Here is a 15,168-nt window from a genome sequence, read left to right on the forward strand (position 1 = left end):
AATCCATCATGGCGGCCGCGGGGGTTGGTGTGTGTTCCTGAGCAGCGCTGGAGCCGGAGCCGGTTCCCGGGTCCTGCGACTGAGGAGCCCCTTCGCTGTCCACGGCCCCTATCGGCGGGGGGCGTCTGAGTCCCTCGACAGAGCTCGGGGGATGTGACTGCCTGGGGGCGGTGGTGGTGTCAGTGTCCGGGGCCGGGGGAGGAGGTGTCTCAGGCAGAGACCCCCGGGCTTGGGGCAGCTGAGGCGGCCGGGCCTCCTCTACACGGCGCCCGCCTTCCGCTGTTGGGGCCTCGAGAGTCCTTCGTGCCTTACAGCCCCGCCCCGGCTCTGGGACACTGGGGGATGGTCTGTTTCCCCCAGCTTGGGACACCCCATTTTCCGAGGCTTGGAAGAGCGTCGCCCCGGAGTAAGCCGCCCGTGCCGCGCCCCGGCAGCTTCCCTTAGCCCCGAGCCGCCCCTTGCTCCTGATCCCGGCCCCAAGTTTGGCCACGGAGCTTCCCATTCAAATCCCTCCCCTACTGTCAAGGGGTCTCCCCTTCCCCCAAGGTGGCTCCCGCGAGCCTCTAATGCCCTGACTTCTTCCAATGTCACCTACAGCCCCCTTAGTCTCAGCTCAGCCAGAAACTTTAATGCAAAGGAAAAGTCTGGATTGGTTCCATAGGCCTTTTAAAAAGAGGACTTAAAAGTTGCTGGCAATGCATTCCTTTTCGTCAGAGTCGAGGGCAAACTAGCTGAAATCTGGGTGACCCGTGTCCTTTTCCGGCGAGCAGAGCAGAGAAGCGAGAGCGGCTGCTAGTTCGGCAGGAAATTTGTTGGAAGATGAAGAAGCTAAGATAGGGGGTTGGTGACTTCCACAGGAAAAGTTCTGGAGCAGGGGCCAAAGACGATCAGCGTTTCCTTTATATGTGGGAATTGAAATGACTAGCATTACTGACTTTTCAGCATCCCCTGTGAATATTTCTGTTTAGATTTTTCTTCTTTAAAAGAAAAAAATCCAGCCCGTAAAAAAAAAATCAAGAAACTTTTGGGTAACACTGCAATTACGTTACTTCAAATTGATAACTTCGAAAATAATTGGAACTCCTGTTTGCAAGTGTCAACCTAAAAAACGTGCTTCCTTTTATAATGGAAGATGCCTTTCTGTGATTGACTTCAATTGCTGACTTGTGAAGAAGAAGCGAATGTGAAATCCCACGTATATGCCATCATTTCCCTCTATGCTTGCTGACCGTTCTGGAAGATCTTGAACCCTCTTCTGGAAAGGGGTACCTAGTATTACTTTATGGGGCAGCAGCCTGGAAAAGTTCTTGGGGACCAAAGAAGGCCAAGTTTGCCTGCCCTGCATTTTATCAAAGGAGCAGGGAGGAAGGAGTCCTCGAGGCATGGGGGCCCACACTGTAATGTTTTTGTGGAACATGGTGAGTGCTTTTCCAAATTTCTGCTCGTGGTTTTTTCTTATGCATTCCTCTTAGGCTTTCAGGGAACTTTCGAACAACAGTACTTGGGACAGTTTCTTCCAGTTCTACTTAATAATTTTGTCACTGTGGTTATCTCTTAAGTTTCTGGTGGAACTTTGTATAAGAAAAAGTTACTTATGGCTTTATTCAAAATCTATTTGAGTTGCTTGTGTTCTGCCTGATTCCTTTTGGAATTCACTGCTGACCTTGGACAAGCCATGCCGCAGTTTCCTGAGGCGGTTGGACTTAAGTTGGGTCTTAGGATCCATGGTTTTGTGATTCTGCTGTAACCGGAGTCATGGACTCTTTACTGCTTTGTCTACAGGGAGCTTTTATCATATTCTCAAAGTGGTTTGTGTTTCTGAGAAGGTTAAGAATCATGGATACTGGTTGACAAGAGTATCCTTGACCTTTTCCATCATAAGTTGGACTTGAAAATATTCACTTTGGAGCCATGTGGGAAAAATCAAGTGGGGAAAGCAGCCTTCCTTGTGAATTTTAGATACACAGCTTCTGTCTTACGTTCCATGAGGAGCATTCCCTTCCTCGCTGATCAAGCTTTCATCCTCTCTCCTCCTGTTTAGAATGACATTTGGGCCAAGAAAGGTTATCTTTGACATTTTTATGAACGTATTTGGCATTTGAGTGCTGACAGTACGTTTTATGTTGTTGATGTCTAGTAATTCTGTGTGAAGGTAAAGCTGAGGGTCAGCTTACAGTGATATCTATGGGTTACTGTTTGCACTGTTGCAGCCTGACAGTTTTCAGATTGTGTCCTTTCTGTTAAAAAATCAAATGAGCCCACCTATCCTGTAAGCAAACGTATGAAGTTGTGCAAGTGGTGTATGCTTTGAAATTCATTCAGAAATACCTCTTAACCATAGGTGACTGCAATCAACAGAGGTTTCTGTTGGATGAACTTGCATTTGACAGTTGAAGTTTTACTTTCTTGCAGGAAAATATTACTTCATCTAAATAAATGTGGGTGCTTGGATTTTACTTTGCTTTAAAACATTAGTTCTATTTTAGCTTTGTTTTCAGGCCAGCAAATATGGTCATGTGTTAGGTTATGATGCCTCCCAAATTCAGGATTTAAAAAGTAAATTATTTACATTTTAAGTAGATACGATGTGCAACTTACATAGTGAAAATTGGTACAGACTTTTTGGAGAGCTTTGGCAGAACTTAACAGAATTCGAAATGTATGTGCCGATGACCTAGTAATCTCATTTCTAGGAAACTAGTATAGAAAGCAGTGTACTTCCCTACGTGACCCTCATATCTCTTCAGGGGTTCAGAGGCTAAAACTATTTTCATATTAATAGAGTACTAAGATCTTGTCTCTTTTTCTGTGTTGACATTTGCACTAATGGTGCAAAAGCAAAATAAGTATCTTAGCATGAATCGGGGTTGTGAAACTACACAACCTGCAAATCTCAGTTACAATACTAGCTGTATTTGTAGTCATTGCATTCTTCATGACGTGCACTCACAGTTTAAAAATATATGGATATTGGCTGGGCGCGGTGGTGGCTCATGCCTGTAATCCTAGCACTTTGGGAGGCTGAGGTGGGTGGATCACCTAAGGTCAGGAGTTCAAGACCAGCCTGGCCATCATGGTGAAACCCCATCTTTAAAAAATATATATGTGTGTGTGTGTGTATCCACTTTTCACTGAAAAATATCTTTTTTTTTTTGAATCAGAGTTTCACTGTGTTACCCAGGCTGGAGTGCAGTGTCGTGATCTCAGCTCACTGTAATTTTCTCTTCCTGGGTTCCAGTGATTCTCCTGCCTCAACCTCCCAAGTAGCTGGGACAACAGGCACACACCACTGACGCCCTGCTAATTTCTGTATTTTTTAGTAGAGACCGGGTTTCTTTTTTTTTTTTTTTTCTGAGAGAGTTTCGCTCTTGCTGCCCAGGCTGGCATGCAGTGGCACGATCTCAGCTCACTGAAACCTCTGCCTCCCAGGTTCAAGTGATTCTCCTGCCTCAGCCTCCCGAGTAGCTGGGACTACAGGGGCCTGCCACTATGCTCAGCTAATTTTTGTATTTTTAGTAGAGACTGGGTTTCACTATGTTGGCCAGGCTGATCTCAAACTCCTGACCTTGTGATCTGCCTGCCTTGGCCCCTCAAAGTGTTGGGATTACAGGCATGAGCCACTGCACCTGGTCAGATTTCACTGGAAAATACCTTGATGCAGCAGCAGAAATATATTAAATTTTGACCCTTGTGTATGTCTTTTTTTTTTTTTTTTTTTTTTGAGATGGAGTTTTCTTCTTGTTGCCCAGCCTGGAGCACAGTGGTGCGATCTAGGCTCACTCTGCCTTCCAGGTTCAAGTGAGGCATTGCAATGACATTGCTTCACCCTCCCAAGTAGCTGGGATTACAGGCATGTGCCACCATGCCCGGCTAATTTTGCATTTTTAGTAGAGTCGGGATTTCTTGATGTTGGTCAGGCTGGTCTCAAACTCCTGACCTCAGATCATCCTCCCATCTCGGCCTCCCAAGGTGCTGGGACTACAGGCATGAGCCACTGTGCTGTGTATGTCTTCTTAATATTCTGTGGGTTAAAAAGGGAGGTATACATCAAGCACTTCTACCGTGTACTAAAGTATAATGGTTATCTCTAGGAAAAGCACGTGGGTGATTGGGTTGCAAACTGAACTAGCCACTTTTTTCACGGACTACCATTTTTACTTGAAACTGTGACTGACAAACATGGTTATTCAAACTAAAAGTGTATGCGGAAATCTTTCAAAGAAAACAACAGGTAGTATTTGTTGCCAATGATGAAATTTTAACTTTCCAGTGAAAATTAGGATTTTGGAGAAAAACTTTTTTTTTTCTTCAGGACAGAGTTTCGCTCTTGTTGCCCAGGCTTGAGTGCAGTGGTGCAGTATCAGCTCACTGCAACCTCCGCCTCCTGGGTTCAAGTGATTCTCCTGCCTCAGCTTCCCAGGTAGCTGGGATTACAGGCTCACATCACCATGCCCAGCTAATGGAGAATTTTTATATGCCACTGAGCTAGAGATTGGTGGTAATATTTACAGAGGCCATATTTTAATATCTTATAAAGAAATAGATTATTTGGAAGTTCTACATAAATCAGTAAACCAATTTTTCTTTTTTGTTTGTTTTTGAGACAGTCTTGCTATGTCACCTAGGCTGGAGTGTAGCGGTGTGATCTTGGCGTACTGCAGCCTCTGTCTCCCAGGTTCAAGCAATTCTCATGCCTCAGCCTCCCAAGTAGCTAGGATTACAGGCATGCAGCGTCACATGTGACTAATTTTTGTATTTTTAGTGGAGATGGAGTTTTACCATGTTAGCCAGGCTGGTCTCAAACTCCTGACCTCAAATGATCTGACCACCTTAGCTTCCCAAAATGCTGGGATTACAGGTGTGAGCCACTGTGCCCAGCCAAACCAGTATTTTCTAAATGATCAATGCATGATATAAAATTATACACAGGTTAAAGATCCATTCAAAGTGCAAAATGGAGCCCAGGCGCGATGGCTCACACCTGTAATCCCAACAGTTTGGGAGGCTGAGGTGGGTGGATCACCTGAGGTCACGAGTTCGAAACCAGCCTGGTAAAATGCTGTTTCTACAAAAAACACAAAAATTAGCTGGTAAATTAGCTGGCCAACATGGTAAAACCCCATTTCTACAAAAAAATACAAAAATTAGCTGGGCATGGTGGCATATGTCTGTAATCCCACCTACTCGGGAGGCTGAGGCATAAGAATCACTTGAACCCAGGAGGCAGAGTTGCAGTGAGCCTAGATCCTGCCACTGCACTCCAGCCTGGATGACACAGAGTGAGGCTCCATCTAAAAAAAAATGCAAAATGGACAAACAGATTTTAATGTAACAGAATACAGTTCATTGAGGCCAGATGTGGTGTCTCCCGCCTGTAATCCTAGTATTTAGGGGACTGGGGTGGGAGAATTGCTTGAGGCCAGGAGTTGGAGACCAGCCTGGGCAACAGAGTGAGATCTTACCTCTCCAAAAATTTTAAAATTAGTTGAGCTCCCATTGGAGCCACGGAGTTGAGGCTGCAATGAACCATGAACACACCACCGCACTCCAGTTTGGTCAATAGAGGGAGACCCTGTCTCTGGGGGGAAAAAAAAGAAGATAGTTCATTGGTAGGGTTTCAGATTCTACATGGCAGCCAGCCTTTGAGAAACTCTTGGCTGGGTACAGTGGCTCACGCCTGTAATCTCAGCACTTTAGGAGGCTGAGGCAGGTGGATCATTTGGGGTCAGGAGTTTGAGACCAGCCTGGCCAACATGATGAAACGCTGTCTCTACTAAAAAAGCAAAAATTAGCCAGGAGTGGTGGCATGCACCTGTAGCCCCATCTACTTGGGAGGCTGAGGCAGGGAAGTCCCTTGAGCCCAGGAGGCGGAGGTTGTGACCTGAGATCGTGCCACTGCACTTCAGCCTGGGTGACAGAGCGAGACTTTGTCTCAAAAAAAAACGAAACTACCATTTACCATGTTTTGATGTAGCATCAAAGAACAATACCTACAGTTATCTAGAAAGTCTGTTTTCGGGGGAGAAAGCAGTTATTTTCCAGTAAAAAAATATTTGTTTTTAAATGAATAATTATTTAAATTTCAGTTTTCATTTCTAATGTGGTAACTTTTGTGGAGATAACCTACACAAACTAAGGCTCTTTGGGGCCTTTGATGATTTTCAAGAGTGTGACAAGGGTCTGAGGTTAAAAAGTTTGAGGCCAGGCACTATAGTTCATGCCTGTAATTGCACACTTTGGGAAGCCAAGGCAGGTGGCTCACTTGAGCCCAGGAGTTCAAGATTAGCCTGGGCAACATATGGAAAACCTGTCTCTACAAAAAAAAAAAAAAAGAAGAAGAAGGCCAGGCGTGGTGTCATGCCTATGTTCCCAGCTGCTTAAGAGGCTGAGGTTCACTTGAGCTTGGGAGGTCAGCGCCTCAGTGAGCCATGATCACCCCACTGCACTCCAGCCTGGGTGACAGAGCAAGACCCCGTCTCAAAAAAAGTTTGAGAACCGTTGCTATAGAAAGTCTATCAAGAAGGCACATAGGGATTTTTGTTGCTATCATACTCTACAGTACTAACATTGAATGAAGTTTGTGTTATGGTAAGTAGAAAAAAAGCAATTTAAAAATCATTCTTACTGGTATGGCCCCATTTTTGTAAAACAAAAGTATCTATTTATTTGTGTATGTGCAGAAAAAAAGTATGGAAGGATTTTAGACTGAAATTGTTATCTCTAGGGACTTGAGCTCTAGATGGAATAGGAGAAAACTTTCTCTTTTTGCTTTATGTGATGTTCCAAGTGTCTTTTTACAACAAACTTGGGTCATCTTATAATACAAAAAATATGAAGATTTAAAAATCAAATTGACAACAGCCCAGTTCGTTACTTTTTGGAGATACCTTTTTATGAAAGAATTTGCTTAAGTTGTGTATGAAGACAAACCAATTTTTTTGGACCCTGGCTCTTCTTTTTCTAAAGGAATGCCATGATATTTTGTGTTATAGATAATTTGTGATATTCCATAAGCTCATCTTTCTAGAGTTGGTTAATATCCATGTACATTAGATTGAAAAACTTGAATTCAGAAATATACAGTGTTGGATCAGTCATAGATCTGGAACCCAAGAATAGTGTTGATTGTTAGTGGTGGTGAATCTGAAAGAGTGGGCAGATGGCAACTTTTTGCCGGAATCATTCAGGGTCAAAGGGCTAGTCATATCTAGAAGGGATAAAAAGGAAACCATGTTATTAAATATTTCATGCACCGTATGTTCCTTTCAAATTTCAGAGGCTTGACGAAGAAAATTCACTTTTGGGAGAGTTGGTAAAACAATTGAAAGCATTTAGTAGTCAAGTTTTTCCTTAGTGTTTCCTTCTTTCTTTAACAAACATTTATTTTATTGAACACAGACTATGCCAGGTAGTGTTCTAGTTGCTGATGATACATTTGTGAACAAAAAAAAATATTTCTGCCCTCGAGAATTGCTTGAACCCAGGAGGCGGAGATTGCAGTGAGCCAAGTTCGCCCCTCTGTGCTACAGCCTGGGCAACAGTGAGAGATTCTGTCTCAAAAAAAAAAAAAAAAATCCCTGCCCTGGAGAATTGCTTGAACCCAGGAGGCAGAGATTGCAGTGAGCCAAGTTCGCGCCACTGTACTACAGCCTGGGCAACAGTGAGAGACTCTGTCTCAAAAAAAAAAAAAAAAAATCCCTGCTCTCCTAGAACTTAACATTCTAGTGGGAAGAGACACACCATAAATAAGCTAAGTAAATAAAATATGAATCTATTAGTGATATGTGCTGAGGAGAAGAATAACGTAGAGAAAGGGGACAGGGAATGGGGTAGGAGGTGTAATTTTAGTTAGGGCAGCTAGAGAGGCCTGACTGATGGGTGGTGTTTGATTAAAGACCTGAAGGAGGGGCTAGGTGTGGGGGCTCATGCCTCCCTTTTGGGAGGCCGAGGTAGGTGGGTGGATCATGAGGTCAGGAGATTGAGACCATCCTGGCCATGGTGAAACCCTGTCTCTACTAAAATACAAAAAATAATAGCCTTGTGTGGTGGCAAGTGCCTGTAGTCCCAGCTACTCAGGAGGCTGAGGCAGGGGAATCGCTTGAACCCAGGAAACAGAGGTTGCAGTGAGCTGAGATCGCACCACTATACTCTAGCCTGGCAACAAAGCAAGACTCCGTCTCAAAAAAAAAAAAAAAACCTGAAGGAGGAAGGTGAGCAGCAAGCCCTGTTGAAATAAGTGAAAGCGGCTGGGCACAGTGAGTCACGCCTGTAATCCCAGCACTTTGGGAGGCTGAGGCAGGTAGATCATCTGAGGTTGAGAGTTCGAAACCAGCCTGACCAACATGGAGAAACCCTGTCTTTACTAAAAATGCAAATAAATAAATAAATAAGCCAGGCATGGTGGCACATTCCTATAATTCCAGCTACTTGGGAGGCTGAGGCAGGAGAATTGTTAGAACCCGGGAGGCAGAGGTGGCGGTGAGCCAAGATTGTGCCATTGCAGTCCAGCCCGAGCAACAAGAACGAAACTCTTGTCTCAAAAAAAAAAAAAAAAAAACAGAAAGAAAAGAAGAAATATGTGAAAGCATTTCAGGCCAAGGGAACCAGGATGCAGAGACCTGAGGCAGAGCTTGCTAGTTTCAAGGAGCAGCCTAGAGGCTACTGCGCTAGAGCAGAGCAAAAGGAGAGATGCAGGAGGTAAAATGGAGGGGGTGGGAAGAGAATGGCTGAAGGAGAGGGTGGCTTCTTTGGCCATTTCAAGGATTTTGATTTTGATTTGTGTAGGAAGACCTTGGAGAATTTTCCAAGGGGACTCTACGATCTGTTTTATGTTTTAATAGTAAATAGAATCTCTCCGGCTGCTATGATCTGAAGAACAAGGGAGCAGAGTTTCCACATGGGGGTTGCTTGCACGGAGCCAGATGAGAATGTTGATGTTTGGACAAAGGTGGTGGCACTGAGTGGAGGGTCAGAGCCAATAAGATTTTCTCTCAGATTAGATGTGGGATATGGGGCCAAATGTGACTCCTAGGTTTTTGAACTGAGTAACTGGAAGAATGGAGTTGCCTTATATTGAAATGTAGAATAGAGGAACTGGTGGTGGGGGGCGTACAGGGGAATGAGGATCCGGAGCTCCTTTTGGGGTGTGCTGTATTTGAGATGCTTGTTAGGCATCCAGCTGGATGTGTCAAATTGGCAGTTGGTACACCGAGCTTGAATTCAGGGAAGCACTCCAGGCTGGGGAGTCAAGCTGCCAGATAGATGGAATATGGGAATAGACAAGGTTATCAAGGGAGAAGTCTCTATATATGTGTCTTTCACATGTGTAAGGTAGCATTCCTTAATGAAATTAAGACTTTACATTTTTATTAATTTAATTTAATTTAATTTATTTATTTTGAGATGGAGTCTTGCTCTGTCACCCAGGCTGGAGTACAGTGCTTCGATCTCAGCTCACTGCAACCATCGCCTCCCAGGTTCAAGCAATTCTCGTGTATCAGCTTCCCGAGTAGCTGGGATTACAGGCGCACACCACCACACCCGGTTAATTTTTGTATTTTTAGCAGAGACAGGGTTTTGCCATGTTGGCCAGGCTGGTTTTGAACTCCTGACGTCAGGTGATCCACCTGCCTTGGCCTCCCAAAATGCTGGGATTACCGGCATGAGCCTCCGCGCCTGGCCAGACTTTTACATTTTTATGTAGTTTGAATTTTTCTTTTCTTTTTTTTTTTGAGACGGAGTTTCGCTCTTGTTATCCAGGCTGGAGTGCAATGGCGTGATCTCGGCTCACCACAACCTCTGCCTCCTGGGTTCAGGCAATTCTCCTGCCTCAGCCTCCTGAGTAGCTGGGATTACAGGCATGCGCCACCATGCCCAGCTAATTTTTTGTATCTTTAGTAGAGACGAGGTTTCACCATGTTGACCAGGATGGTCTCGATATCTTGACCTCGTGATCCACCCGCCTCGGCTTCCCAAAGTGCTGGGATTACAGGCCTGAGCCACCACGCCCGGCCTAGTTTGAATTTTTTGTAGGGGGAAGGTGACATTTACATTTTGCATGGGAATTATTTTAACTCTTCTTTAATTTTTTTTTTTTTTTTTCTTTTTGAGATAGTCTCACTGTGTGGCCAAGGTTGGCATGCAGTGGCACAGTCCTGGCTCACTGTAACCTATGCCTCCCAGGATCAAGCGATTCTCCTGCCTCAGCCTCTTGAGTGACCAGGACTACAGGTGTGTGCCACTGTGCCTGGCTATTTTTTGTATTTTTAGTAGAGATAGGGTTTCACCATTTGGCCAGGCTGGTCTCGAACTCCTGATCTCAAGTGATCTGCCCGCCTTGGCCTCCCAAAGTGCTGCAATTACAGCCATGAGCCACTGTGCCCAGCCTTCTTAAAGTTTTAAATCCTGTTTCTCTAGATTTTGTTTTTCTACTAAGTCAAAAAGTTGCAGATAAAAAAATTGCACACATTTTTTTTCTTAATTTTCTTAGTAGTGAATTATTTATTTATTATTTTATTTTTGTTTGTTTGTTTGTTAAGACGGAGTCTTGCTCTGTTGCCCAGGCTGGAGTGTAGTGACATGATCCCAGCTCACTGCAACCACCATGCCCAGTCAATTAAAAAATATTTTTCTTTCTTTTTTTTTTTTTTTTTTTTGTTTGAGACAAAGTCTCTCACTATCACCCAGCCTGGAGTGCACTGTGATGATCCCGGCTTACTGCAGCCTCAACCCTGTCAACTCAAGCAGTCCTCCTGCCTTAACCTTGCAAAGTGCTGGGACTACAAGGTATGAGCCACTGTACCTGGCCTTGTAATGCTTTTCTAGCTAATGTTTAAAAAAATTGAAGCTGTGAGGGTTTATTTGTTACTTTTTCCCCTTCCTCTTTTTTTTCTGGAGACAGAGTCTTGCTCTGTCACCCAGGCTGGAGTGCAGTTGCGTGATCTTTGCTCACTGCAACTTCCACCTCCTGGGTTCAAGTGATTCTCCTGCCTTAGCCTCCCCAGTAGTTGGGATTACAGGCACATGCCACCACACCTGGCCAATTTTTGTATTTTTAGTAGAGATTGGGTTTTACCATGTGCAGCTATTTATAAAAATTAGTTGCTCATGGTGGTTCACACCTATAATCTCAATCTCCTGGCTTCAAGTGATCCTCCCGTCTTGGCCTCCCAAAGTGTTGGGATTATAGGCGTGAGCCACTGCACCAAGCCTACTTTGGGTTTAATTTGTTCTTTTTTTCTAGCTTCTTAAATTAGAAATTTAGATAATTCCAAATCTTTCTTGTCCAACATAAGCATTTAAAACTGTGTATTTCCTTCTAAACACTGTGTTAGCTCCATCACGTAACTTTTCATGTGTTATTATCAAAGTGTTTGATTTCCAAATATTTGGGAATTCTAAATATCTTGGTTTCTAATTTAATTTTTTTTGTGGTCAGAGAACATCCTCTGTAAAATTTCAGTCTTCTGACATTTACTGAGAATAATTTTAGGGCCCAGCATATAACCTGTCTTTGTGAATATTCCATTTGTACTTGGAAAGAATATGTGTTGTCAGGTGTAGTTTTCTATAAATCAAATTGTTTCATACTCTTATTTAAAATCTTCTATATTTTTTTTATTTTCGACTTATTTCATCTATAGCTTTGTTGAGGTTTTTTGGGGGGCAGTATCTCTTCTTACTGAGAGAGTGATGCTGCAGACCAGCTATAGTAATAGATCTGATTATTTTTTCCTTTAATTCTATCACTTTGTTTAGTCTTAAAAGCATTTATTAGAAAACAGGAAAGACTGAAAAACAATAAGAGAACTAGGCATGGGCCGGGCGCAGTGGCTCACGCCTGTAACCCCAGCACTTTGGGAGGCCGAGGCGGGTGGATCACGAGGTCAAGAGATCGAGACCATCCTGGTCAACATGGTGAAACCCCGTCTCTACTAAAAATTACAAAAAATTAGCTGGGCACGGTGGCGCATGCCTGTAATCCCAGCCACTCAGGAGGCTGAGGCAGGAGAATTGCCTGAACCCAGGGGGCGGAGGTTGCGGTGAGCCGAGATTGCGCCATTGCACTCCAGCCTGGGTAACAAGAGCGAAACTCCGTCTCAAAAAAAAAAAAAAAAAAAAAAAAATTGGCTGGGCACGGTGGCGCATGCCTCTAATCCCAGCTACTCAGGAGGCTGAGGCAGGAGAATTGCCTGAACCCAGGAGGCGGAGGTTGCGGTGAGCCGAAATCGCGCCATTGCACTCCAGACTGGGTAACAAGAGCAAAACTCCGTCTCAAAAAAAAAGAACTAGGCATGTAACTCAAGAAGCCAGAATACCAAAGCAATCCCACAGTACACAGAGGAGAATAATAAAAACAAATTAAGAATAGAAATGATCAATAAAACCAAAAGCTAACTTTGAAAAATACTATTGATCTAGGCACACTTCTGGTAAGACTCGTGAAGAAAAAGAAAAGGCACAATATTTAGAAAAAGAACAATATTTAGAATGAAAATGTAACTATAAATATTCTCTCAGTTTTTGTCTCTTTTTTTTTGTTTGTTTATTTTTTGGAGACAGGATCTCACTCTGTCACCCAGGCTGAATTGGAGTGCAGTAGCAATCATAGCTCACTGCAACCTCCATCTCCCAGACTCAAGCTGTTCTCCTACCTCAGCCTCCCGTGTAGCTGGGACTCTACGCATGTGCCACCATGTCTGGCTGATTTTTGTTTTTTTGTTAGAGATGGAGTTTCACCATGTTACTCAGGCTGGTCTTGAACACCTGAGCTCTAGCAATCTGCCCTCCTAGGCCTCCAAAATTGCTGGGATTACAGGTGTGAGGCACTGTGCCTGGCTGGTTCTTTTTTTATAGTTTGCATTGTTCTGCTGAGATTCACTGTTTTTTCATTCGTTAGGTCTATCTTTTCCTCTAAATCTTAGAAGGTATTTGTAAAAAGATAGTGCCTGCTAATTTAAATGTCTGGGTCATCTTGGGGTCTGTTTTTATTGATTGCTTTTTCTGTCCATTATGAGTCAGATTTTCCTGCATTTTAAAAATTCCCTCCTCCCCTTTCCTGCATTTTTGCATGTTAAATAATTTTGATTATATGCCAGACATGTGGGTGTTATATTATAGGGATTCTGGATCTTGTTGTTTTTCTTTAAAGAAGTTTTCATTTTGTTTTGACAAGTAGTTAGGTTACTGTAGTTACTTAAATTACTGTGAGTTACTGGTTGTTAAGTTAGTTTGACCCTGCCAAGTTTGCTTTTATGCTTTGTTAGTATGGATTTATCCTTGGTCCAGACACATGGCCCTTACAATAGAGGGTACTCTTTAGACTTAATTCTTGACGTATTTGGGGGGTCTAAAGAAAATGACAGAGGTGCTTAGCAAAGTCTCTCCACCCTGGATGAACTAGCACTTGAATGTCTTCCAGCACTGTGAAACTTCTGTGTCTGTGCAGTTCTCAGCCTCATCGCCTCTGCTGTCTGCTAAACTTTACCGAGTCTAGAAGCCATGGACCCATAGGATGCCTCCCACCATCTTCTGTCTACCTCTGTTCTATTACCCCTGCCCTGCCCTCATCTTCTCTCAGATTTCTTGCCCTACAAATTCTACCTGCCTCAGCATCCTCAAATCCAAACCTTTGCTTCCTCAGTTCACGGAGATGGCTGCTGTCAGTTTAGATTCCATCTCCCTGCACTGTGGTTGAGAAGGTGTCCCAGGCAGGGAGTTGGAGGCAACATGCAACTTACCTTATGTTTTTCTCTTCCTTCAAGGGTCGCAGCCCTGCCTTGCCTGTTGTCTAATGCCTGAAAACAATTGTCTCAATATTTTATTCAGCCTTACAGTTGCTTAGGACAAAAGGATGTCTAATACCACTTTTACCGCATTATGGACAGAAGCAGAAGTTCAGTTCTGCATATTCTGTTTTTTTGTTTGTTTGTTTTTTCATACGGAGCCTCACTGTCGCCCAGGCTGGAGTACAGTGGCACAGCTTCGGCTCATTGCAACCTCTACCTTCTGGATTCAAACGATTCTGCCTCAGCCTTCCATGTAGTTGGGATTACAGATGTGCGCCACCACACCTGGCTAAGTTTTGCATTTTTAGTAGAGATGGGGTTTCACCATGTTGGTCAGGCTGGTCTTGAACTCCCGACCTCAGGTGATCCACCTGCCTTAGCTCCCAAAGTGCTGGGACAATTCTGCATATTCTGACCTGTGCAATATAATATTTTTGTAGTTCGGCTTCTTTCACTCAACATATGGAGCATTCACTTATGTTGCTGCGAATATCAGTAGTTTGTTCATTTCATTATTTAGATTTCTGTTGTATTATAAATTAAGGAATTTATTTGCCCATGCTATTATCAATAGATTATTTTTAGTTTTAGCTATTTATAATAATGCTGCTATGAACATTCTTGTATATGTCTATATTCCTAGAAGTGGAATTGTTGAGTCACATGTCATAGGCGTATTCAGCTTTATATAGATATTGCCAAGCAGCTTTCCAAAGTCATTGTATTGCTTTAGCTCCTATCAATAGTATAGGAGAGTTCCAGTTGATTTACTTTCTTGTCAAAACCTTGATATTGTAAGTCTTTTGTTTTATTATTAATTTTTATTTTATTTTATTTTATTGAGAAAGGGTCTCACTGTGTCTCCCAGGCTGGAGTGTGGTGTCACGAACATGGCTCATTGCCTCCTGAAAAGAGTGATTCTCCTTCTTCAGCCTCCTGAGTAGCATGGACCACAGATGTACACCATAAGGCTCAGCTAATTTTTTAGATTTTTGTGAAGATGAGGTCTGGCCATGTTGTACAGGGTGAGCTCAAAATCCTGACTTCAATTGATCCTCCTGCCTCTGCCTCCCAAAGTGCTGGGATTACAAGTGTGAGCCACCATGCCTGGCCTTGTCAGACTTTATTTTTTTTTTTAGATGGAGTCTTGCTCTATCATCCAGGCTGGAGTGCAGCGGTGTTGCTCACCGCAACCTCCACATCCTGTGTTCAAGCGATTCTTCTACCTCAGCCTCCTGAGTAGCTGGGACTATAGGCATGCACCACAATACCGGACTAATTTTTTTTGTATATTTAGTAGACGGGGTTTTACCATGTTGGTCAGGCTGTTTTTGAACTGCTGACCTCAAATGATCTGCCCACCTCAGCCTCCCAAAGTGCT

The 15,168-nt window shown here is 43.5% G+C and overlaps 2 protein-coding genes across 2 annotated transcripts in view; both read left to right on the plus strand.

Moving 5' to 3' along the window:
• Positions 1-683, plus strand: LOC144576897 (uncharacterized). Its single transcript, XM_078329682.1, has one exon. It carries the CDS (start codon positions 585-587, stop codon positions 681-683), a length of 99 nt encoding a protein of 32 aa, XP_078185808.1. The 5' UTR covers positions 1-584.
• Positions 1-15,168, plus strand: part of ABL1 (ABL proto-oncogene 1, non-receptor tyrosine kinase) — a 163,397-nt gene continuing 148,229 nt past the window's right edge. The window contains exon 1 of the mRNA XM_002743402.7: positions 1-1,418. Coding sequence (XP_002743448.1) covers positions 1,283-1,418 — 136 coding nt within the window. The 5' untranslated portion in view covers positions 1-1,282. The remainder of the gene's footprint in view (positions 1,419-15,168) is intronic.

The sequence above is a fragment of the Callithrix jacchus genome, chromosome 1 (genome assembly GCF_049354715.1).
Source record: "Callithrix jacchus isolate 240 chromosome 1, calJac240_pri, whole genome shotgun sequence".
In the NCBI taxonomy this organism is placed as follows: Eukaryota; Metazoa; Chordata; class Mammalia; order Primates; family Cebidae; genus Callithrix; species Callithrix jacchus.

Excerpts from the sequence above, each read along its gene's own strand:
- LOC144576897 (XM_078329682.1), top strand. The coding sequence starts at position 585 with ATGTCACCTACAGCCCCCTTAGTCTCAGCTCAGCCAGAAACTTTAATG.